Below are 24,761 nucleotides of genomic sequence, written 5' to 3'. Positions count from 1 at the left end.
GTTTTTTTTTCCGCTCAATCTCCCGCGGTTTTTAACCCCTTAGTGACGGCCAAATAGTCGCTGTCTCCCTCCATACAGAGCTGGCGTCAACTGTTTATTACAGCTGAAACCCGCGGGCAATAGCTGCAATCGGCCGCACGCCCAATCGCGGCTATTAACGCTTTAAATGCCGCTGTCAGTTTTGACAGCGGCATTTAAATCCCCTGAACGTCCCGTACAGCCCAACCGCGGTGAGATCGGGGGAGCCATGCAGGTGTCATGGCAGCTGGGGGTCTTCTGAAAGGCCCCATGGCTGTCTTGGCAGACTGCCCATCAAGCCGATCCTGTGAGGTAGCTTGGTAGGCTGCCTGTCAGAATGCAGTATGATGTAATGCTATTGCATTACATCTTACTGCAGGAGTGATCAAAGCATCGCTGGTTGTGGTCCCCCCTGGGGACTAAAAGAAAGTGTAAAAATAAAAACAAAGTTTTATTAATTATATTAAAAAAAAGTATTAAAAGTTCAAACCCCCCCCCCCTTTTGCCATATTTGCAATAAAAAAATCTAAATAATTAAACAAAAATACGTGTTTGGTATCGCAGCGTTCGTAAAAGTCTGATCTATCACAGTAATGCATTATTTACCGCGCATGGTGAACTACGTCTGAAAAAAAAAGAGCGCCAGAAATGCGCTTTTTTTGGTCACCCTAGCTCCAAGAAAAAATGTAATAAAAAGCGATCAAAAAATTGTTTGTATTCAAAAATGGTACCATCTGAAACGACCGGACGTACCACACAAAATGAGCCCTCATACAACTATGTTGACAGAAAAATAAAAAAGTTATCCTGCGTAGAAAATGGAGACAGAAAATAATTTTAAAAAATTAAATATCTTAAAAAATAAATACAAGTAGTACAGCAAAAACAAACTATACAATTTTGGTATTGTAGTAATCGTACCGACCCACAGAATAAAGTTATCAGGTCCTTTTTGTTGCAGTTTGTGCACCGTGGAAACAGAACACATCGAAAGATGGCGGAATGTCGTTTTTTTCCCATTTCTCTCCACTTATAATTTTTTTCAGTAAATTATAAAATACAGTAAATAGTACCATTGAAAATTACATCTCGTCCCGCAAAAAACAAGCCCTAATACAGCGACATCAAAGGATAAAGGAGTTAAGATTTTTTAAAAGTGAGGAAAAAACGAAATGGGGAAAAAAAGCAAAGAAGCTCCGTCACTAAGGGGTTAAGTACTATACAATACATTATATCTGCCCGAAAATGATGTTATTAAAAAATACTACTTGTCCTGAAAAAAAACAAGCCCTCATAGGACTGTCTCAACTGAAAGATTAAAACGTTATGGTTCTAGTAATGCAACAGCGGAAAAAACTGAAGAATTGGTTGGTCATTAAGGAATAAAATGGGCCCATCACTGAGGGGTTAAATCAGTCGGAGCTTTTGCAAAAATGTTGTCCGATAACAGGATACCCCCTTATATTTGTTGTGAAGTGTTAATAGTAAATCAATAAACACCGGGATCATGTACTTGAAAGCTGGTGCCTTTTACATTATTGAGGAAGATATCTGTTAGAAGAGGAAAAATAAAAAGTTCTAGAGTATAGAATCAGTTGTTTTCAAAATTTTTAATTGATTTATAGTGAACTTTTCTCTTATTCAGAACACAGACTGATACCATCTCATAAACCTATATTCATGTATCACAGGGAACTGGAAATAATGGGCAGTAGGTGCAACTCTTAGAACAGAAAGCTTATTAAAATGGGGGAATTATCCTGATTACTCTTTATAGATTTGGAGGTCTGCTTTGGGTCGTTGTCGTGCTGAAAAATGAAATCTCAGCTTTTTAGCAGAGGCCTGAAGGTTTCGTGCCAAAATGGACTGATATTTGGAACTGTTCAGAATTGCCTCCACCTTGACTAAAGCCGCAGTTCCAGCAGCAGAAAAACAGCCCCAAAGCATTATACAGCCTACACCATGTTCACTGCGGGTTGGTGGTCTTCTGGTGATGCGCAGTGTTGGCTTTGTGCCAAACATACCTTTCGGAATTATGGTAAAAAAAAGTCCAACCTCGGTCTCATCAGACATAACAGGTTTTCCCACAGACTTTTGGCAGACCTGATGGAGGTTTTGGCAAAATATAACCGGGCTTGGATATTTTTCTTTGTTAGAAAAGGCTTCTGTCTTGCCCCCCTCCCCCACAGCCCGGGCATATGAAGACACGGGAGATGGTTGTCACATGATTACATAACCAGTATTTGCCAGAAACTCCTGCAGCTCCTTTAATGTTGCTGTTGGTCTCTTGGAAGCCACACGGACCAAGTTTTTTCAGTTTTTTTGAACAATTTTTGAGGGTCATCCAGTTGTTGGTAATGTCACTGTTGTGCCAAAATTAATCCCCTTCTTGATGACCGTCTTCACTGTGTCCCATGGTACATGTAGTATCTTGGAGATATTTTGGTCCCCTTCTCCTGACTAATAGTCAGACCCCTTTTGATGTGCTGTAAGCTCTTTACGGCTTTTGCTGAAAAATGCAACAAAGAAAATGACAGGAAAATCCTCTAGAAGAGCTGAACTTTAAATGGGGGAAATCAGAATAAAAATAATGGTAACTTTTAGCATCTACAACGCTCTCCCTGAGCTCCGAATACATCGCGCTGTCATCGCACCCCGGCACGGGCTTCCCGGCAGTCTGTAATGGGCGCTGAGCCGTTCGTCAGGTGATGCGGAAGTGGAATCACCTGACGCTAACGGCTTGGGCTCATTAGAGGCTGCTGGTTGGCCGATGCTGTGGTGCTCTGGCAGTGCGATATATTCAGAAGTGAGGGAGAGCGCTATAGATGTGAAAATCAGTTGCGGACAGGCAACTGGTTCCTGGTCAAAATCCGCACCTACAATGCATATTTAAACACGGTTTTTATAATGTGGGAATACTGCGAGATTTGTTGCAGAATTTTCTGCCGTGTTTAGACCCCGTGTGAACATACCGTAAATGTGTCCACAGCCTTTACATGAAAACAACCCTTATCCACAGACTTCTTGTTTATTTTACAATACCGGTTTTTAACGCCTTTGGTTTTAGAATATCTTACAGTAGGCATTTTGGGTACATGATAAATATTTAGTTTTAAATTTGCATCATAGTATTTTTTCTATTCCACATTAATTTTTTTAATGTAGTTTGAGCTGCCTGCAAGCAGGAGTACAAAGTGAATCTGCCCCGCTGTGTGACGCTCTTCACTGTACCGCTGAGTCCTACATTGTACACCGGAAAATGATGGAGATAGCAGGAGCATTGGGAAAAATAGTTTTTTTCCCTCTATATATCCCGGCGGTCAGTTGCGACCATTTAGACTGGGGTCACACGGGACGGATTTCCAGTGGAATTCTTGAGGATCGGCCGCACCAAAAATCCACGAGAATTCTGCTAGACAACCGAAGCTGCGGGTTTTGGAGCCGCTTTGCCACCTGCATTTCCGCTGCAGCCATCTCCCATCATAGAGAGGAGAGAGGCCGCTACAGAAAAAAAAATCGACATGCGTCTTAATTTCCACGCCGCATGGCCGTTTCCGCACGTTTTGGCCACAGAGCGCGGACGAGATTTTTGCAAAATCTCGTCCATTTTGCTTTCTAATCCCAGGATTAAGAGACGCGTGCGGAATTTCTATGTGGACAATCTGCACGGAAATTCCGCAATCGATCCGTCCCATGTGAACCCAGCCTTACAGCCACATGATTGTTTTTATGCATTCACTTACTTGGCAGGCATATACTGTACCACATCCTCCAAAAGTCTGGAAACGCGCTATTCTTTAAACGGCAAGTGACTAGTCATCACCAAGAATGGAAACCTATCCCAACCCAAAAACTGGAAAGTTGATCCACTGCCTGCTGATAATATACAAGGCTGTCATACAGGCTAAGGCTGGGCACACAGGAACATATTTCATTTGCGTACATAATATCTAGTGAATGGCGTCAATGAAACTAGATCGATTTTCACAGTTCCACTCACACTTGCGTATATGTATTACGTATATTACGCAAGTAAAAAAGAATGCAGCTTAAAAGAAAGTAAAATTACGCACGTACACCCCATATTTTTACGTGGCTATTCCAAACTTAAATATGTGCACGCTTCGTTAAAAGCAGATTACCAATTCTTCTAAAAGCTTTTACTGGTCTGCAAGTAATTATGGATGGGTAAATCTAAACCCAACATCTTATCTCATGCTGTCCCGTCTGTTATACTCGTCCCTAATTCCAAGTATTTGTTGCTATTCTGTGTTTGTTGAATGGGATTGTGGAATGTGAAGTTTCAGCGGCTCCGATTTGTATCAGACAGCTGAAAATTCATGGTTGATAGTATTAACACTATCGAGATTCATTCACTTTGCGACCACAAATATGACCTGTCTGACGACCGAGATCTGCCTATACTTTGGTCTTACACATTTCTTAATCGATGTGCTTTCCCACAAAGCCATGATTTATCCTGCAAAGTGCGAAATATTTTAACTGAACATGAGAAGAAAAAAAAATAAGTTTAAAGTTTCACTCCATCCTAATTCTGTTACTATTTGCTTTGTTCAACAATCACTCTGATCCTCCTAGCAGGGGAACAAGACCTATAGAATAAAACTGGCCAAGACTATAGATAAAAAGGCAATGAATTTTGCTTTCAAGGCAAAAAGACGGTACAGTCTATAAAGGAATGAAAACAGGAATAAAAGTACAGTATCTTTAACCTGCAAACGCATTGTACCTTTGTAAAGTTCGTACTGTATAACAAAAAGAGGAAATCACTGTGATGTTCCAAAGGCTTTGTAATTGTATGGCACTAGACTTTAAAAAAAGGTCAGTGCTTAAAGACTGTCCAAAAACTTGACAAGAAAATAGATCAATTTATTCAGAATAGGTAAAGTAGAGTGCGCTGTGTTTGTCCACGACATGACAAATCTGTCATTGCTGGGTCCTTGGGAGGGGTCGTTTTTTTGATATGTTTAGTGTTTTTTTTTTTCTTACAGAACTGCTGTTCAGACTCGGAAAAGAGGAAGATATCCAGAACAGTACTCCAAGGAAATCTGTAGAAGACAATGCACAGAATACTTTGAAAAAGGTACTTCCTACATTATTTCAATATGGTAATAAAGGGAACCAGTCAACCAATTTGTAGCATGGGCGGTATAGTGACTGATGTTTATTAAAAGCACATTTGGAATGTTGTAAATAGTGTTTCCAACATGCCCTTATTGCCCTTATTGAAAATCAATGAATTCGTCATCATGGCAAAAAAATAACTTTTCGTGGGCTCTGTATGCAAACAACACACATGGAGTTGTACTGCAGTTACCGCATTGCACCGCTCTTACAACACCCATTCTTTTGTCATTGGCTTTTCCCCAGGCTTTTGACATCGGCACTAGCTGCTCTGAAATTCCACACATTTCAGTTGCACTCCCTTCACTATTACACCCCAGGGCATATATCCCTATTCAACACCACCTCTACTCGAGCCAACCTAAACAACCAATCACCAAGAATCAGCCAAACCAACTAACCGATCACGATGAATCAGCCAAACCAAATAACCCATCACCGTGAATGAGTAAATCCAAGCAACCAATCAGATTGCGAATGGTGTGGAGGTGGGGTGTAAAGAGCTAATATGCCACCCCAGGCATGCGCAGTGAACTGATGTGTACTAGCTAGTAAACTGGAAAGAACAGAGCATTTAGCGCTGACCTCAAATGCCTGCGGGTGTTACTTATGGAGGAATGGGTATGATATGGTCTTCACTGCCCCGACGACTCCTGGTATACAATTAATATAATGCACAACAATTTAAAACATGTTTTTCTGCCAGAATGACAAACGGATAATTTGATTGGTGGCTAACTTTTCAAAAAACTTGTGTTTATTTAATAGTCAATATGATAACGAGCAAAACTGCTATTTACTTTTGTTTTAGGCTAAAAAAGCAGTCAATTAAAGTGCTAGGGGGTTTCTCTTCTTCTTCGATTGCTATTGACTGCAGATGGCATGATGGCAGAACAGGAAGTAGAGGGAGAATAAGTTGTTGTGTTTGTTGAAGTCTATGAGAGCAGAGAGGAGGATGAGTGAGAAACACTCATACACAGACTTTCCACTGGAGCTTATAGTAAATTATTTGCTTCTATTTATTCACATCTCCCCTGCTGTACAGTGTCCTACATGATGATATTATGTCTCTATGTGTGTACAGAGAGACAGAGAGCGCAATTTGCAGTTTTCTGTGCAGAGTCTATAGAAGATAGCATAACAGCATCTTCTCCCAGTAGTCCAAAAAGAAATGAGAATCACAAACGCAGGTTGCAGAGGGGGAAATGGGGGAAAATGCATGATGCAAGTCATATAATGGACATAAAGCTTGTTAATCCTTATTTACACACAGCAGCTTATTCTGCAAAGTTACGTAAAGGTTAATAAGGGTGTGCTTGGAATGCTGTTTACAAGTAAGTGCTATAGCACCACGCTCCAGAAATGGATGTAGAAGGTGACCACTGCTGCAATCGACACATGCTGAATGAAGTGTTCCTCATACAGTGGGTTTAAGTCATCCTCTTTATCTCAGGTACACAAACTACGCGTTTCACACTCAGACAAGTTCCTTCGTCAGGAAGTGTATGATACAACAAGACCAGAAGGGGACATTTTTTTTTAAACAAATGTTATTACACTAGAGGAATAGACTTAGTCGGAATTACTGAAACACATGCAAGAACTCTTACAATTCATTATTAAAAGCCAAGCATGGTGTTACTACAGCATGTGTCCATAATTTGTGAAATAGTATTTTTAACCATGCTAATGATGTTTTCCAATGGTTGGCGGTATTACTACAGCATGTGTCCACACTGCCATTTAGCATGTGTCCACGTAAGGTTTTTGATGAAGAATCCGTCAAGAAACAATGTCAAACAACAAGAAAACAAAAAGAAGTTCTTTATAAAAAACCTTACGTGGACACATGCTAAATGGCAGTGTGGACACATGCCGTAGTAATACCGCCAAGCATTAGAAAACATCGTTAGCATGGTTAAAAATACTATTTCACAAATTCTGGCTGTGGGCTTATAGGTATATATTACAAATATAAGGCATAAAAGTTCAATAATTGAGTGCAATACTTACCCTCTACTTTTACAAAACTATTTCCTGGTCCTGCGCATGAGGCACTCATTCTGTTTCCAGCACCATGGGTTTAAGGACTGCTTAGGTGCAATTATAATGTTAATGATTGTGGATGTTCAATAACTATTATTGTCCAGTATGAATTTTCTATACAATCAGCAATAAAAGTACTGTTGATACCATATTGCACCATGTTACTAGTTTGATCTAATATGCAAATAAAATTCTGTGTAGCATGTATGAGGTGATTGTGTTAAACATCCCTTTTATCCCTAGGAATTCATAAATGAGTCAACTATTGTTGAGGTGCAAGGAATGTACATGGAAATGTACCGTGTTTCCCTGAAAATAAGACAGTGTCTTATATTGATTTTTGTTCAAAAAGGTTTCACTTTTTTACATATATAGCTGCCTGGACACTATTTAAATTGACTTTTTTAATTAACTGTTACCATGGCTTAATTTTGGAGTAGGGCTTATATCTCAAGCATCCTCAAAAAGCCTGAAAAATCATTTTGCATCCTCAAAAATTCTGGAAAATCATGCTATGTCTTATTTTCAGGGAAACAGGGTAGATGTTTCCTTAGTTTTGTTTTATCACCTTCATTGGTGCTACTGAATGAAGCTCCAAATATCTAACAGATAATATCTAGTCAGCGGGCTTTACCCATCGAACGTCTCCCCACTGAGCATTTTCATTGTTTTTCAAATCAAAGGATCCTTAAAAGCATTAGGGAATGGGGACACAAAGCGGATGTGGTATGGATTGTCCACAGCAAATCTGCACAAAATTTCACATTTTACATTTCAAACAATTTAAAAACTGCACCGCATGTTAATTCTGCTGTGGATGCTGTGTGGATTTATCTGCATCATTTGGATACGATTTTGGTAAATATCATGTATATGTAACACAAAAGCTGCGGATCTTTATCATTCAGTTCCAGTATGGGAAATCTGCATAGCTTTACATACCTTGTGAACATACCCTTAATGGTCCAATCTCCTGCCCAAGCTGACATTAGCACGCTGGGCATTACAGGTGCCAAGGCATGCATGCATCATAGAGATCTCACATGTGGCAGGAATTATAAAGTGGAGGTATATTTTGTGGCAAATTTTCAGAAATATGGGTGTGCATGCAATTCTAAAAAAAATAGGCTGCAGCCATTTACATGTCTTATTTCCCAGAGGTCTCCTCACACCAACTTGGTATTTCCAACAGGACAAACAGTAGTTTCCCTGACCCATGATCAGCCTTTTACCATCAGAAGTGCGTTGAACTCACGTACCTATTGATTGACTGCATATAAATCGCTGTGCCATGTCCAAAATGTTGCTACAACTGTAACTTGCTCCAAATATCACCAGTATATTAATATTCGTTCATTTAGAGGGCCACTCCAGCTAAACCACTTTTTTTTCCTATCCCAGCCCCCTCACTTGCTTGCCTGTCACACTCTGGAGGTCTCCTATGCATATAGGAGTCACTGCCATGCAGTGCAGCCTCCTGTCTGGTGCTTACCAGGCAACATCTTGATATTGAGAGTTTTACTTTCACATCAATCTCATGATACATCAGTACAGCATTACATGAGCAGCTAGAGACTGTACAATTTCTGCTGCAGAAAAAACACTGACATTGCATTCTGTATTCACCTAAATAGGCTAAGCGCCATAAATACATAGTCAGGGGGGTGAGCTGTGATCTCTCCTATTATAACTGTGTGACAGGAGCCCCTAACCATAAGCAGTAACTGTGACAGGAGTGTATTTGTTCCCCCCTCTCTAAGCAGTTTCTGTGATAGAATCATCACACAGACTGAGAAACTGACTAAATACTGAACACGTAACCCCAAGCAAATTTGAGCTGGTCAGAATTGAGATCACATGACCACCTTAAGAGAAAGAGGCCAGGAGTTACTAATAAATGAGCATAATGGCCCATTTACACGCCAAAATTGGACAGCTACTTAATGAAAAAAAAGGGAGTGGCCCTTTAAATCTGTAATGTTGTTCAAACAAGAGATTGTAGTTACTGGACAGCCTTTTAAATATCGCTATTTATTTTTGGCTAAAACATGCTATACAAATGGTAAAAAAAAACCCACATAAAATCAAGTAAGACCTGTGATGTATCTGCAGTGAACCCTAGTGAGCAGATCTTCCACTAATTATAGTAAATGTGCAGCAGAAAAGTGGGCAGTCAGCGGAGTTTTTGTGCTCTCCTGAGAAGTGTACATAAGCATACAATAAAAGTGTACACAGACAGTAATTACATACCTAAAGATCCATGCAGCGTCTTCATTTATGTATGAGCTATCTGGTGGAAGGAATACAGTAATTTAGAGCAAATGATTTCATTGCTTGTACTCCTAACAAATGCCATATGGTCAGGTAATGAATGCTGTCATCTTGTTATTATGGCATGACAAACATCATGTTAAAATAATAACCCGGCAAACAGGAAGTGCTCACATTCATTTAGGCGAAGGTGCACTGAGTAATTGGAATCATTTCAGTGCCGCAGTTTGGAATGTCACCCGGTTTGCTGTAAGTTATCGTCTTTATATCCCATCTCTAATTTTATTTGCCAGGTATAAATTTTCATCTCTGCAGATGCAAAGTGCTACACCGCTACGAAAGGGTCTAAGCCCAGAAGGCATGTTCTATTTCCTTTTAATCATCTTGACTGACTTGTAGTGTATAACATTATGCAGATAGAAAAAAAAAAAAAAGAAAACATTGAAGCGAATTTAAAATACCAATAGCTTAAGGGGACAGCATTGTGGGTTAACGATTCCTCCAGTTTTTGAAGGATGCGTTGCCACAATTCCAAGGGATCTAATGTTCCAGGTTCTCTTTCAGGACTGCTACGCTTCCTTTTAAATATTGTAATTTTTTATTCTTGATCAATAGAACTAATAAATCCTAGACAGAAAAAGACTGGAAGGTGTCTTCTATGTAGGACTCAGATTTTCATAAAGGAGTGGCTGATTTAATTAGCTTTTCTGTCCGTTTGCTCTAATAACAGTCACACAAAAGCAAAACCTGAAGGTGAGAAATAATGATAAAAAAAAAAACAACTTTCATTCAAAGTGTAATTAGTTGTGCTGTATGTACAGATGTAGCCAACGTTACCTTGACACTTAAGGCTTAAGCTTACATGTACACATGGCAGATCAGCTGCAGGTTGTCCGCACCATAATCGGCAAGGGTTACTGTACATGTGGGCTCTCTAAATCTGCACCCCATTAAAAATACACAAGAGCAAAAAATCCAAAACGTATAGATGAGATTGTTAATGCTCTTTTCTACTTTGCCGGTACTGTATGAGGCTGCATTCACACGAACGTATATCGGCTCGGTTTTCACGCCGAGCCGATATACGTTGTGTCCTCATCTGCGCGGGGGGGGGGGGGGGAGAGGATGGAAGAGCCAGGAGCAGGAACTGAGCTCCCGCCCCCTCTCAGCCTTGTCTCCACCTCTCTGCACTATTTGCAATGAAAGGAGGTGGGAGGGGCGGGACCAAGTTCCGAGAATTAGCCCCGTCTCTCCCCATTGCAAATAGTGCAGAGAGGAGGCGGGAGCTCAGTTCCTGCTCTTGGCTCTTCCATTCTCCCTCCCCCCCTGCAGATTGGCATGAAAACCGAGCCAATATACGTTCGTGTGAATGCAGCCTTATGTTGCAAATTTTCCGCACACAACTCTGCATACTCTAATGCTGTAAATTGTGTTATCACAGTACGCCAGTCATGTTAACTGGTGCAAATTGGTGGGTACATTTATTAGAAATACAGAAGTTAATAGATTGATAGAATCGGTAGTGTCCAGGTAGCTGACCAGTAAATAGTTTATAGAAGCGCAGAAAGTATATACACTGCGTGTGCAAGACAGTGTAGCTTAGGGCTCTTTCACACTGGTAATAAAATCACACGATTTTTGAGCGATGCAAGAGTGAATGAAAATAAGGGAGATGGAACAATACCTCTGCAGCGCCACCTATTGGAAGGCAGCATTCCTGCAACATAATGTTAGACTCTTTTTACAAGGCTTGTAACAATGACTGGGAATTAAAAGCCAAGGCAGAATCCATACACAGACAGCCATTTCAGGGTGTTTGCCCCTCATCAGTGCACAGTAGGATTCTGGCTTAGCTAGCGAGAGGCCTGTGTTTTGGGTCAGGTATGCTATCTTTTCTCCTTGGGGAGAGCACCTAGAACGTGAGTGAGTGAGGAGACTTATAAGGTCATTCATGCTCTTCTGGGTAATATGCAAATAAGGGAGATGGAACAATGCATCTGCGGCACCACCTTTTAGAAGGCAGCATTCTTACAAGTCAATGTTAGACTCTTTATACAAGCCTTGTAACAATGACTGGGAATTGAAAGTGAGAGCGAGTGAAAGCGCAAAATTATGAAACCAATGATTTTCAATGGTTTCATTCCCTTTTGCGATGTTTTCACTCATGAGATGTTGAGTGAAAAAAATCGCAGCATGTCCTTCTTTCTGTGTTTTTGCTTTTTTTAAATTTGCCATGTTTCCCTATGAAGCCTTCTTTTTATCGCATCGCAAAGCACGGACTTGTGATTTTCCTGCGATGTGTTTTTAAATGAGAGACTCCTATTGTCTATTGCAAGAAAATCGCAAGCAGCAGTGAAGTTTTTGCAAGAAAAAGCATTGCTGATGCTCAGGCATCCCATGAGGCTTTTTTTGTGCATGCATTGGCATATTTTACAGTACTTTTTCTGCCCACAGGGCATGTTCATTTATTAGTGCGGCAAACAAACGCACCAATTGAAATGGTTAGTTCCAGATATGTTCTTTTTCCAGTGGAATTACACAGCATATTGTACACACGTTTGGGCCCCCCATTGACTTCTATGGAGATGTTTGGTGTGCAAATATGCAGAGAGTGATTTTTTTTTTTGTGCGCGACCAAAATGTGTGCGTAAAATACAGAAATGAGAATGAGCTAATTGTTTAAAGGGCTCTACTCCCTTCGTATTGCACGTGCAAAATTGGCATGCGCAAATACGCCCATGTGAGGCCGGCCTTAGTTCTATATACTTATCCCATAATTAGGTTTTCGCAGGCATTTGTGGAATAGATGGACCCTGAGTGTTGGTTGACCTGCAAAGATATGTCCTATAACCCTGTTACTAACTTAATTCCAGTGGGAGGGAGGGTCACATGACATACGCCATATTTAACTCTCTTAAGGGCCATTTACATGGGGCAATTATTGTGAAAATTTGTATAAACGAACGAAAATGCACAATATTTGTTATGTCTAAATTCAAAGCCATTGCTTACTATTCATTTACTTTTCAATTGTCACTCTCTTACAACCAACATAAAAATCATCGCTGATCCGCTCATTTCTCTCTGCGTCTAAACACCCCCCATTCATAGAATGTGAAGCACTGAGCAAGAAGTGAGTGATACTTAGCGAGGATCAGCCTGTTTAAACACTCTGCAGGAGCGCTAACAACTAGCAGTGACATCACCCGCTCGCGCAGATCATTTAGTCCACAGTCGTCTTGTATAGATGGGGCATTAGTTACGCAGGATTGATTCATATACTATATTATTCTGCTGCGCACACGGGGGTCAGCTGTACGGATATCATAGAATGGTAGAGTTGGAAGGGACCTCCAGGGTCATCGGGTCTGACCCCCTGCTCAATGAACACTTCCATTGGAGAACTCGCCACCTCCTGTGGTAACCTGTTCCACTCATTGATCCCCCTCACTGTCAAAAAGTGAGGGTGATCAATCAGTATAAGAAACGTGTCTGAGCAGAAGTTTTGATCAAGTATATTAGAAAATTGTGTGACTCCTGTACTATAGACCAATAAAGAAAATACAAACTTGAAACTTGTCCCTCTTACTTGACAGACAATCCCTCTAGAAGACGACTTTTCTCTTGAACTTTACATACCAGTTGTTGAGTTATTAATCAATTGTGTGCGTAGATCAGATGTTCTTCAGTTATTGGTTTGTGTTTCTTGTATTTAAAATTAGACCTTCTATGGTATACTAACTTGCTTCTACAATTGTGAATACTACCCGGTTTCCCCCAAAATAAGACAGGGTGTCATATTAATTTTTGCTCCCTGAGATTTGACTTTTTTACATGTATAGCTACCTGGACACTATTTAAATAGGTTTTTTTGTGTAAGTGTAACTAAAGCTTATTTTTGAAGTAGGGCTTATATTTCAAGCATCCTCAAAAATCCAGAAAAGCCATGCTTCAATCTTGTCTTATTTTAGGGAAACAGGGTAGTATTATTAGCGTGACGCAGGCTGTTGATCAAAATCCTAACATCGAATCCCTCTGATTTGTAATAGGTAAGCCGTTTGGAAAAACAACTGATTGAACTAGAGCTTGTGGCTAGGAAATTGAAGGAGGCAAATGAAGAGTTAACAAAGCAAAATACCTTCTTCAAGAAATCTATCAATTGCCTTCAGAAAGACGTAGATTTAAAAGAGCAAAAGATGCAGGAAATGAATTGGGAAGTTTTGCAAGTAAACCGCACTAAAGAGGCTCTAGAGAAGAGGAAAGATGACCTGAACAGGGAAGTCGCATCCCTGAAGAAACTTTTGGCAGGCAGCAACAAGCTGGGAAGTAGAAACCGGGAACTGGTAAAGCAAGTTCATTTCCTACAGCATACGCTAGACAAGGCCATAGCATCAGCGCCGGCTGTCCCAAAAGAAGGGAATAGGCAAGGCCGAAGAAAAGAATTGGGAAACAAGGTTAAACAAGACGAAGCCAGGAAGATCTCCCTGAGACGTCACCAGGCTTTTCTTAATCAATCTATCAAGGTTATGAGCAGCGTGTTTGAGAACTTTAGCAAAGACGGCTGGGAGGATGTGAGTGAAGACAGGTACGGCTCTCATTAACTCTGCTCTGTGGAGGGGACATTGTGCATATGCAAAGTACAGGCAAATGGAGATTGAATTTCAACTACTGTCGATTTGGTATTCAGAAAAAAACGCTGTCAGATCCTTTGAAATATCTTGGGAGGTCTTGTTCTGAGCTTATTGACTGAAATTTGCATGCAAAATTAGCCACAACTGTATGAGCAGTTGAATAGGTGCCAGGAAGCCCAAAAGAAGGCAATGCTTGATTTCTTCCAGTGATGCTATTTTCATGCAGTCATGAGGCTTGAAATTGACAGTTTGGCAGGTTGATTTAATTTGCTGGCCCTTTGCATATTCACCACTGACAGCTAAGGATTCCCAGGCAAGCCTAGTAAGTCCATTTAGTTATCTTGTGACATGTCGATCCTGGAGGAAATGCCGCCTCCCCCCTTAATTTAGTTAGATAAATTTTAAATGACCCATTTCAGCTTGCTACCAGATGTCTACAAGCTGTTTAACATCTCTTAAATTAAGACCCATCCACACTAATTATTTCATGTATGTTTTATGCACAGTCATTGTACTAACTTTAATTAAACATTTCATTAAAAAAAATACTTTGATGAAGTTAGGGCTGTTGCTTCCTTCAGGAGGCGCTTCCACAAATAATTTTTTCCTCCAGTTATTTTTTTTTTTACCATTTCTTTTAGATGTTTTTATGCCTTAACATAAACATGAAGGTCATTATGGCTGACTGAGAATTTCGATAGACTGATACTATTAGTGATCGCAGGTTCTGAACAAGTATACACTGAGTGAATGTGAAGACGTGTTTGACACAAATTACATTTAAACATGGATGCAGCCTAAAGGGGTTGTGCCAGAATTTCAAGCTATTCCCTATCTACAAGATAGGGGATAACTTGCTGATCGGTGGCGGTTTCACCCCTGAGGCCCATGCTAATGTCCAGAACAGGACTTCCATGTCCCGCCCTCCTGTCACTGTGGGGGGCATTATTTTACTGGACAAAGTTGCAATGCATGCTGCTCTAATCTGTCTGGGAATTTAGCTGAATCTGCTAAGGAGACCCTCAATGGAGTCTTTGACACAGATGTGAACAGACCTTTAGGCTGGGTTCACACGGGACAGATTTGCGGAAATTCCATGTAGGATTTTTTGTGCGGCAATTCCGCCCGCGGCTCCTAATCCCGGGATTAGCCAGCCATGTGAAGGGAGATTTTGCAAAAAATCTCATCCACACGGGGCAGCCAATCCATCGTGGCAAAGACGGGCGGAACCAGCGATGTGGCAAGGAATTAACAGCCGCAGCATGCCAATTCTTTTTTTTTTTTTCTGTTGCGGCCTCACTCCTCTTTATGGGAAGAGAAAGCCACAAGGAAATGCCGGTGGCCGAACAGTTTCAAAACCCGCAGCGAAATGCCGCGGGTCTTTGAAGCTGCGGCTGTTCAGCGCGGCCACGTTTTCTGTGGGATTTCCATGCCGTGGGAACCCAGCCTTTGGCGGTCTACCTAAAATGTTGGTCAGTTACAGTAATTGTTTTCTCAATACAGAAGTATGCTACACTACAGTGAGGATATCTTTTCCGTACCGATGGAGTCATTCAGTAATATACTATAAGGGCTCTTTCACCTTGGCCTAGGCGCATTTGCGCGACTCAGCACTGCATTTCAAGTTTTTTTTCCATGTGCATCCGCGTATTTTACTGTGCTTTTTCACCGGCAAGGCATGTTCATTTGCGGGCGGCAAACAAGACGCACTGCTTGAAATGGCTAATTATTTCTAGATGTGTTCTTTTTCTAGCAGAACTACACAATGTATTCTGCATCTCTTTGCATATTGCGTGTGTAATTGTGCACCACTCATTGATTTTTAAGGGGGCCTTTAATATGGAAATGCACAGAAAAGTAGAGCATGTCACGTTTGTTTTTGTGCAGCTGTAATGCATGCGCAAAATACAGGTTCTATACTCTGTGTATTGCACACACAAATTTTTGCGCACAAATATGTTGTGTAAAGGACCTCTAAGACGGAAGACCAAAAGCGGCCATGCCCCTTTCAGTTTAAGTTTCAGGCCATATTCACACGGCTCATATTCTTGCGGAAGTTCTGTTCGTGTCTGAGAAGGACAGAACTCACATGGAGAATGGACCCATCTTTTTGAATGGGTTTATTCACATGATCCATTTTTTCACTTGGACTAACGTCCCAAGTTTGAAAAATCGCTGTATGTCCCATTTTCGTGAGAGTCTCGGACAAGAGTGGGACATGTAACGTGCAGTATCGCACAGCTCGCCAACAGGGTGTCCCTGTGATGGCAGATGTGCATGAGCATCTCTGGTGCAGCTCGCTCTCGGCCGCGTGAGTTCAGCCTCATAGGAATTAATGGAGAGCATTTAGGAGCTTGTTCGAAAGTGACCGAACATTAGACCTGGGCATGATGGCAGGGCTGCTTTTTTCTAAAGCCTGTCCCTAACCAGAGGTCAACGGAAATTGGCTCATACTATAAGTTGGCATGTCCTCACAAATATCCTCATATTCATCTTTTGCATCTTGCTAACAAAGCTGAGTAAATCAGAAACATGTCTACTGTTGAAATAATTACCCACATAAGTGTTATAAGTAGATTTATATAGCACACTGTGTGCTATATGTAGACTTTTATCACATATATCTGATTGAGAATATGGTAAATAATGAAATCTCTCTCCAATTTGTTCCTTAGTGATGCAGAGAGCGAATCATCTGAGAGTATGGGGCAAGTTATTACACCAACTACGAGCTCTTCAGCGGAGGAAGGCACCGCCGTAGAAGAGAGAAACCACGAGGAATGTCAACCTGCTCCTTGGAGGATGCAAGTAAGTGCATTTTGCTATAGAACAGTATAATATGTACATAAAGGAATAACAAAACCCTCACTCATCTGCTCAGTCTGCTTGTCCAAAAGACTCTAAAGGGGAATTGAGGCCCATTCAGTTTGCCAAATATGGAGCTCAAACCTGTAAATTTGCTTTTGCCCCATCAAATAAATTTGGACATTACAAAAGGTTTGTTTGATTTGACGACTTTTTCGGTGTTTTTTTCCCCTTTTCTAAAGGATGGTCTGCCTGGCAGGGCATCCAAGAAGCTAAGCCGAAAAAGATGCAATTTCAAATTGAAGTGTAATCCATCAACAGTGCGAGGTTTGTATGATTCCACTTGTCATTGAGTCTCAGTATTAATATAAATTGATGTATTAATTTAACATGAACTGTTGAAAAATTGAGTACTTGTTTTAGGAGGTATGTAGATGAAGAAAGAAAGTACACACAGGTCCATGAATATACAATATGAATTGGTTCTTGGATGACCATTGTATGTTGAGAATATTGTATGGTGAAACAAAGATCTATAGAACGCTGGTAATTTTTTCCAAAACCCACCAAAATATCAACCAAAAGTAATATGTAAAGAGGATTTAAAAAAATTGTACATTTAACTAATGAAAAAAGTCCTTATGTATAAAAGTCAGAAAGAGCTGCTGGGAGATGTAAGTCACTTTCTATGTAGAGGATAGGAAATACTTCAGGATCCTGAACAGTACACAATGTACCAGAAAAATAAAATGTAGTCAACCTCATCTGGAGTCCAACGGTGCAGTCCAGCGCATCTGTTATCGTACTATACTGTAGAGAGGTGCTTCAGTAATACAGGTGACACACCCATGCTGATTGGCTGAACTTTCCAGCAAAGTGCATGAACTGCAGATCTAAACTGGCTTTGATCTTGTATGTTGAATCTGGTTTCAAGTTACAGCGGCTTAGAAAAGACCATTGTATGTTGAAAATATTGTATCCTAGGCCATTGAAACTGGGAAGCAAAATCAATAAAAATTTGCTAATAGTTACCCAATACTACGCCAATTATACTGTGTTCCCTGATAATAAGCCCTACCCTGATAATGAGCCCTACCCTGATTTTCATGGGGTTGGGGAAGGGGGGGGGTGAGTTTGAAATATAAGCCCTCCCATGTAAATAAACCCTAGCTACACTAAAGTAAAAAAACACAGAAAAACAATTCTCGCCTAGCAGCCGGTGTTTGTGTCACTCGCGCTGGGCTGTGGCGCTGCTGCAGGCTTCCGTGTCCTCCTGTACGCCAACAGAGCAGTCCTTTCTGGTAGAGGGGCTTGAATACCCCGCTTCCAACAAGACAGTGCTGAAGATAGGTCATCGATAGGAAAAGTCCCAGAAAACCAAAAACATGCCACAAACATAAATCAAGAACTTCTTAGGGCAAAGTAATAAAATATTTTTTAAAGACCTCATTGTTCTTTTTATTTAGTGAATACAAAACTAGCAAAAAGCCTCTTAGCCAAGTAGTATCTGAAGCTGGGTATAGTAAAGGCCCGGCACAACAACTCAAGTAGTATCTGAAGCTGGGTATAGTAAAGGCCCGGCACAACAACTCAAGTAGTATCTGAAGCTGGGTATAGTAAAGGCCTGGCACAACAACTCAAGTAGTATCTGAAGCTGGGTATAGTAAAGGCCTGGCACAACAACTCAAGTAATATCTGAAGCTGGGTATAGTAAAGGCCCGGCACAACAACTCAAGTAGTATCTGAAGCTGGGTATAGTAAAGGCCCGGCACAACAACTCAAGTAGTATCTGAAGCTGGGTATAGTAAAGGCCCGGCACAACAACTCAAGTAGTATCTGAAGCTGGGTATAGTAAAGGCCCGGCACAACAACTCAAGTAGTATCTGAAGCTGGGTATAGTAAAGGCCCGTCACAACAACTCAAGTAGTATCTGAAGCTGGGTATAGTAAAGGCCTGGCACAACAACTCAAGTAGTATCTGAAGCTGGGTATAGTAAAGGCCCGGCACAACAACTCAAGTAGTATCTGAAGCTGGGTATAGTAAAGGCCTGGCACAACAACTCAAGTAGTATCTGAAGCTGGGTATAGTAAAGGCCTGGCACAACAACTCAAGTAGTATCTGAAGCTGGGTATAGTAAAGGCCTGGCACAACAACTCAAGTAGTATCTGAAGCTGGGTATAGTAAAGGCCCGACACAACAACTCAAGTAGTATCTGAAGCTGGGTATAGTAAAGGCCCGTCACAACAACTCAAGTAGTATCTGAAGCTGGGTATAGTAAAGGCCTGGCACAACAACTCAAGTAGTATCTGAAGCTGGGTATAGTAAAGGCCCGGCACAACAACTCAAGTAGTATCTGAAGCTGGGTATAGTAAAGGCCCGTCACAACAACTCAAGTAGTATCTGAAGCTGGGTATAGTAAAGGCCTGGCACAACAACTCAAGTAGTATCTGAAGCTGGGTATAGTAAAGGCCCGGCACAACAACTCAAGTAATATCTGAAGTTGGGTATAGTAAAGGCCCGGCACAACAACTCAAGTAGTATCTGAAGCTGGGTATAGTAAAGGCCCGTCACAACAACTCAAGTAGTATCTGAAGCTGGGTATAGTAAAGGCCCGGCACAACAACTCAAGAGGGTTAACACATTTGGTGATGTCTATATGTTCCAAACCTCAAACATTCATTAACTGCAATGTATTTGCAACCAGGTATTCAAAAACAAAAAAAACCCTTATTCATAATTTTAATTTGTCTAATTACTTTAATATGGAGGAACTGTGTAAAAGATGTCTGAAATTCCTAAACAGTTAATGCAAGAATTTTGTTACTCTGCCTGAATTAAAGCTGACAGTCTGCACTTCAATCACATATTGATGCTTTGTTTCTCACCTATTGTGGTGGTGTACGGAGGTCAAACTATGGAAATTGTGTCACTGTCCACATACGTCTGGATACAACTATATGTTTGTTGACGAAAGCTCCTTTGTTCGATGTGAAATTTTTAAATGACTTCGCAAGAATCTATTAACACTGCAGAAAGAATGGGCGACAGTATTTGTGATGGCCAGAATACAGCAATCATCCTTCAAGTAAAGGAACTTTGATGGAAGTAAAACTGAAGGACCCTTTTGAAGACAATAGGGTTTGTCAGGATTGTTTTTTAGATCTTTTTGAAAATGAATCCAACAGATCGGTAATCTTTCCGTCCTCAACTAAAGCCATAGCGCTGTGTGAACAGAGCCCGGTATGGGCAGCAGTCCTATATTATGAAGTACAAAAAGTTACAATTCTTTTATGGCTAACTTGTCACACGGAAAGCTCATCTGTGTGTCAAACTGAAGAGCATAGCAACCACTGATTTACCGAGTATAGAAATTAAGATGTAGACATGTTGTAAAGATAAATACACATACAGCAAAATATAAAGAGACAGATTTGTATTTAAATTGTGCGTTCATCTTATGTGATCTTGTATTTAGTACGAAAACAAATGAAGCAGAAGAGCTGCCCGGGCGCCTCACTGACATCACTGCTGGGAAGAGTCGCATCCTTACAGCACAAAGTCTCCGTATTACATAAAGGGAAAGAGGCGGCCATTGCTTCTATGAACGAGTTGAAGAAAGATAAAATAAAACTAGCGTCTGAACTGCAGCTGGCGCACCAAAGACTTCAAATCAGTAAGCAGATGGCAAAGGTAAGGAATGTACTTTGCTTAGCATGTAACAGGAAGATTATCACTGAAATAATTACCATGCTTAAATAAGACACCGCGCACATCAATATTGTTCTTTTTATGTTGGGGTCTGTAGTTCTCTGCTTCTAGCAAGCAAAAGAATATTAATGTGAACCTGTACTTTACTCCCATCAAACAAATGAGTAGATAATTGACCCTGGTGCTCTAATGTAATACTATATAGCGTAATAGCGTCTTATGTAATGCTATAAACAATGCTTTTTAAGAATCCTTGCGCACGTTTCCATCTGGTAACAGACACTCGTCTCCCCCGTTGTAGTCACGAGAATGGATGGTCTCCTGAGGCAAATCCTATTTGGTGGGCAGCTGTTCTTTCTTTTGATGGTGCGCTGAGGCTGCACTTTGATAGGGAACAGTAGCGCTACTGATTACGCACTACAGTGCGGTGTCTTCTATTACGATAGATGCCAGATCAGTACATATTACAGTGGTGACTGTAAATTCTAAATAAAATAAAAAAAGGGGGTTGGGGGGTGGGCGGTAATTTATTGCATCGAAAGGCCTCCATATTCAACAAGATGTTAGTTTAAGAATGCTTTTCAGAATTTCAACAGTTTTGTCTTTTCATATACAGGGTGGTTTAAAGGTATAGAGACACCTGGCGGCTTTCAAAATGGCCACCATGTTAGACACCGCCTCTCGCAGATTTGCCGCCTTCCCCTTAGCAAAATACCACACACAAGATGGCGTTCCCAACCACCGGTTTCCGTGTATTCAGGTGTCTTCATACCTTTGGACCATCCTGTATACTATCAGTTTATATGGATAATTTCATGTTGAACGAGACACAAAAGCAGATAAAAATGTAAGTTCTGTCAGGTCGTTAATGTTAACACTGACATCATGGTTCCACTGAAAGAGAGATTAGTGTGGCTTGCTGCACTGTGCTGCCCGGTGGAAAAATGGGAACTTAATGGATCAATTACTAGTCAATGGAATCCATTAGAATCTCATGCAAAATAGATCTATTAAATACTTCATGATCCCTTTAAGAATAGAATCCATATGAACAGAGCCAACTTTGTTAATACTGGCATCATAGCTTCTATTTTTACTGAACCCATAATGGATCAGGCAGATTTATCATGATTCATTACAATTTCTCTCGTCTGCCATTTTTTTCCTTCCTATTCATTTATAATGGGTCCTTTAGATTTTACTTTTTTTTCTTTCCACTGAATAAACAGGGAAACCAGCCTTGCTATTCTGACCGTCAAAAGAAAGTTAGAGGGAATCTGTCACCTGCTTTTAGCCCTCATGAACAACTGCCTGCTTACTGTGAATGGTGGCAGGTGGGCCCAAACTAGCTCTGCCCGCTCCGCCTCCATTTAGTCAAATGTTCCTGTGGATATGTACAGGGATGATTATTGCCGGGCTGGCCAGTTGGGCATCTGTTGCCCGACAGGTCGTCCTGTGTACAAACACCCTTACAGCGTATCTCTGGCTGCAGCTTCCTCCAGTGATGATATCTGATCCGCAGGAGTTCTGATTGCAAAGCTGCATTTATTATAAAAGGCGTTATCTTGGTGAGATGGCCCCTTTAAGCAGAAACAACCTATTACACTAGTGGCCAAAATTGTGGAAACTTTTTGAAAAAAAGGCATTTTTAGGTTCATAAAACCAGTTTTGCTTTAGTTTTGGGGCAATAATTCTATATCTTTTGAACGAGAATGTAATGTAGCAAATTGTATGAAAGAATTTATAAGTAGAACAGCAGTTGTTAAAGACAAGTAGACATAGAAAAAGAAAAGGAAATACTCAAAAACGTGTCAGAACATCAGTTAGTACTCAGTTGAGGAACCCTTTAGCCTTACTTACAGCCTTACAAAACCTTCCTATGGAGTAAATTAAGTTTTTTAGTTCCTCAGGTACTATAATGTGAAACCAGGATTATATTACTTGTATTGTATTTTAGTCCTTTGTTACTTCTATCTTACAAGTTTCTTCAATCCATAGATTGTCAATGGGGTTTAGATTGGGGCCAATTCCATGCCATTCTACCAGTATATTTAATTTATGTATTTTTGGCATTCACAGCCCATTAATCCCACAAATACTCTCTACACCTTTTGCTGTCATACAGCCCCAGATCATAACACTATCTGGTAGCTGTAAGGCAATCATGATGAAAAAAATCTTCTCTAGTTCTATTTCTTACATACTTTCTGAACAATGAATATGGAGATTGTGGTGTCATCACTACAGAGGATTCTGTCCCATTGTTCCTCTGTCCTGTTAAATCTCTTTGTTTTTTATTTGAGCAATTAAAAAGGATTTTCTTTTCTACCATTTAGACCATATTCTTTCAGTCTTCGCTGAACAATACTTGCACTCAACTTCCTACAACATTGAGACAGTTCACTTTCTATAGACTCAGATGATTTTCTTGTGTTAGCCAGATAAGTTTTTTAATTTCTCTATCACCTCTGCTGTAATGCCCCTTTTCCTGTTTTTACCAGTTTGGTTTTGTAGTGACTGAGTCTTCTTAGACCACTTCAAACGTTTTGATATACCGTATATACCGGCGTATAAGACGACTTTTGAACCCCGAAAAATCTGCTCTGCAGTCGGGGGTCGTCTTATGCGCCGGTAATTAAAAAAAAAAAAAAGTGTAAAAAAAAATTCAGTACTCACCTCCCCCGGCGTTCTGTCGCGCTCCGGCAGGATGTCGCTCGCTCCTCGTCCCCGGCGCAGCGTTGCTTTCTGAATGCGGGGCTTGAAATCCCCGCTTCCAGAAAGCTAGTACACACGCCGGCAGCCATGACAGCATTGAATGGCTGTGATTGGCTGAAGGCGCACGTGTGTTAGCAATCACACCCATTCAATGATGTCATTGAATAGTGTGATTGGCTGAAGCCACGTGTGTTTTAGCCAATCACAGCCATTCAATGATGTCATTGAATAGTGTAATTGGCTGAAGCCACGTGCGCCTTCAGCCAATCACAGCCATTCAATGCTGTCATGGCTGCCGGCGTGTGTATTAGCTTTCTGGAAGCGGGGATTTCAAGCCCCGCATTCAGAAAGCAACGCTGCGCCGGGGACGAAGAGCGAGCGACATCCTGCCGGAGCGCGACAGAACGCCGGGGCAGGTGAGTAAGGATTTTTTTTTTCTCCTCTGTATACCGGCGTATAAGGTGAAAGTTGGGGGGTCGTCTTATACGCCCCGTCGCCTTATACGCCGGTATATACGGTACTTTCTTTGTGACGTTTCCACACATTTTTTTCTTTCTTCTAATTTCATTCTAAATGTAGCCTTGTTCAATAAAAAAGACTATTTTATATCTGGGGTGACCCATTTACATGCAATGATTATCGCTCAAAATTTGTTCAAAAGATGGCTTGTGAGCGATCATCGTTGTGTGTAAACGCTTTCACTCTTCGGCTGAACAATGATATTTAGGTGAGCATAAAATCTACCATTCAGTCGGAGAGAGATAGCAGGGACCGCACACTGTGTTAACATTGTATTCAGCTGACAGCCCGCAAGAAGACAAGTGCAAAGTCCAGACCACACACTGGGATTTGCAAACAGCTGCTGGAGGCTCATTTACATGTAAATGAAGCTGATAAAGTGCTAATGGGCATTAGTACCCATTAGTCATTTATGCAAAATGATCACTAGAACTGTCAATCTTTCAATTGTTTGAAAGATTGTCTTTGTGTGTAAATAGGCCTTTACTCTTTTCACTATTTTGCATTCTACTAGATTCTACAAGCTCACTCCACTAAGGAAAACAAAAAAGAAACCAATTTGATAACAATCACACAATGCAAAGACAGATGACCTACTGTTAGAACCAATACATGACCTTGAGAGTTGAATGCTACTGTGACTTCATTGGATCCTTGCCACGAACCACAATAACACCCGATTGACTCTCTAAACCAGACCTGGGCAAAGCACGGCCCGCGGGCCACATCCGGCCCGCTGAATAGCTCGGACCGGCCCGCAAAGAGTGTCCTGGTGACTCACCAATGAGTCCGGTGTCAGCAACGGGAAGCAGCGAAACTATGCACTCCGAAGCCTTGTCCATTTTGTTCACTTCTGTGCTGTGCTAATAGTTATTCAGGCCTTACTTATTCAAGCACCTCTAC

The 24,761-nt window shown here is 40.9% G+C and overlaps 1 protein-coding gene across 1 annotated transcript in view; it reads left to right on the top strand.

The window, feature by feature from the left end:
- Positions 1-24,761, top strand: part of CNTLN (centlein) — a 293,859-nt gene that overhangs the window by 179,753 nt on the left and 89,345 nt on the right. Inside the window, exons 15-19 of the mRNA XM_066604356.1 lie at positions 5,031-5,122; positions 13,530-14,065; positions 16,787-16,919; positions 17,159-17,243; positions 20,392-20,606. Of these exons, the coding sequence (XP_066460453.1) occupies positions 5,031-5,122; positions 13,530-14,065; positions 16,787-16,919; positions 17,159-17,243; positions 20,392-20,606 (1,061 nt within the window). The remainder of the gene's footprint in view (positions 1-5,030; positions 5,123-13,529; positions 14,066-16,786; positions 16,920-17,158; positions 17,244-20,391; positions 20,607-24,761) is intronic.

Source organism: Eleutherodactylus coqui, chromosome 5 (genome assembly GCF_035609145.1).
Source record: "Eleutherodactylus coqui strain aEleCoq1 chromosome 5, aEleCoq1.hap1, whole genome shotgun sequence".
NCBI classification, from domain to species: domain Eukaryota; kingdom Metazoa; phylum Chordata; class Amphibia; order Anura; family Eleutherodactylidae; genus Eleutherodactylus; species Eleutherodactylus coqui.
This window is presented reverse-complemented; position numbering and strand designations above follow the sequence as displayed.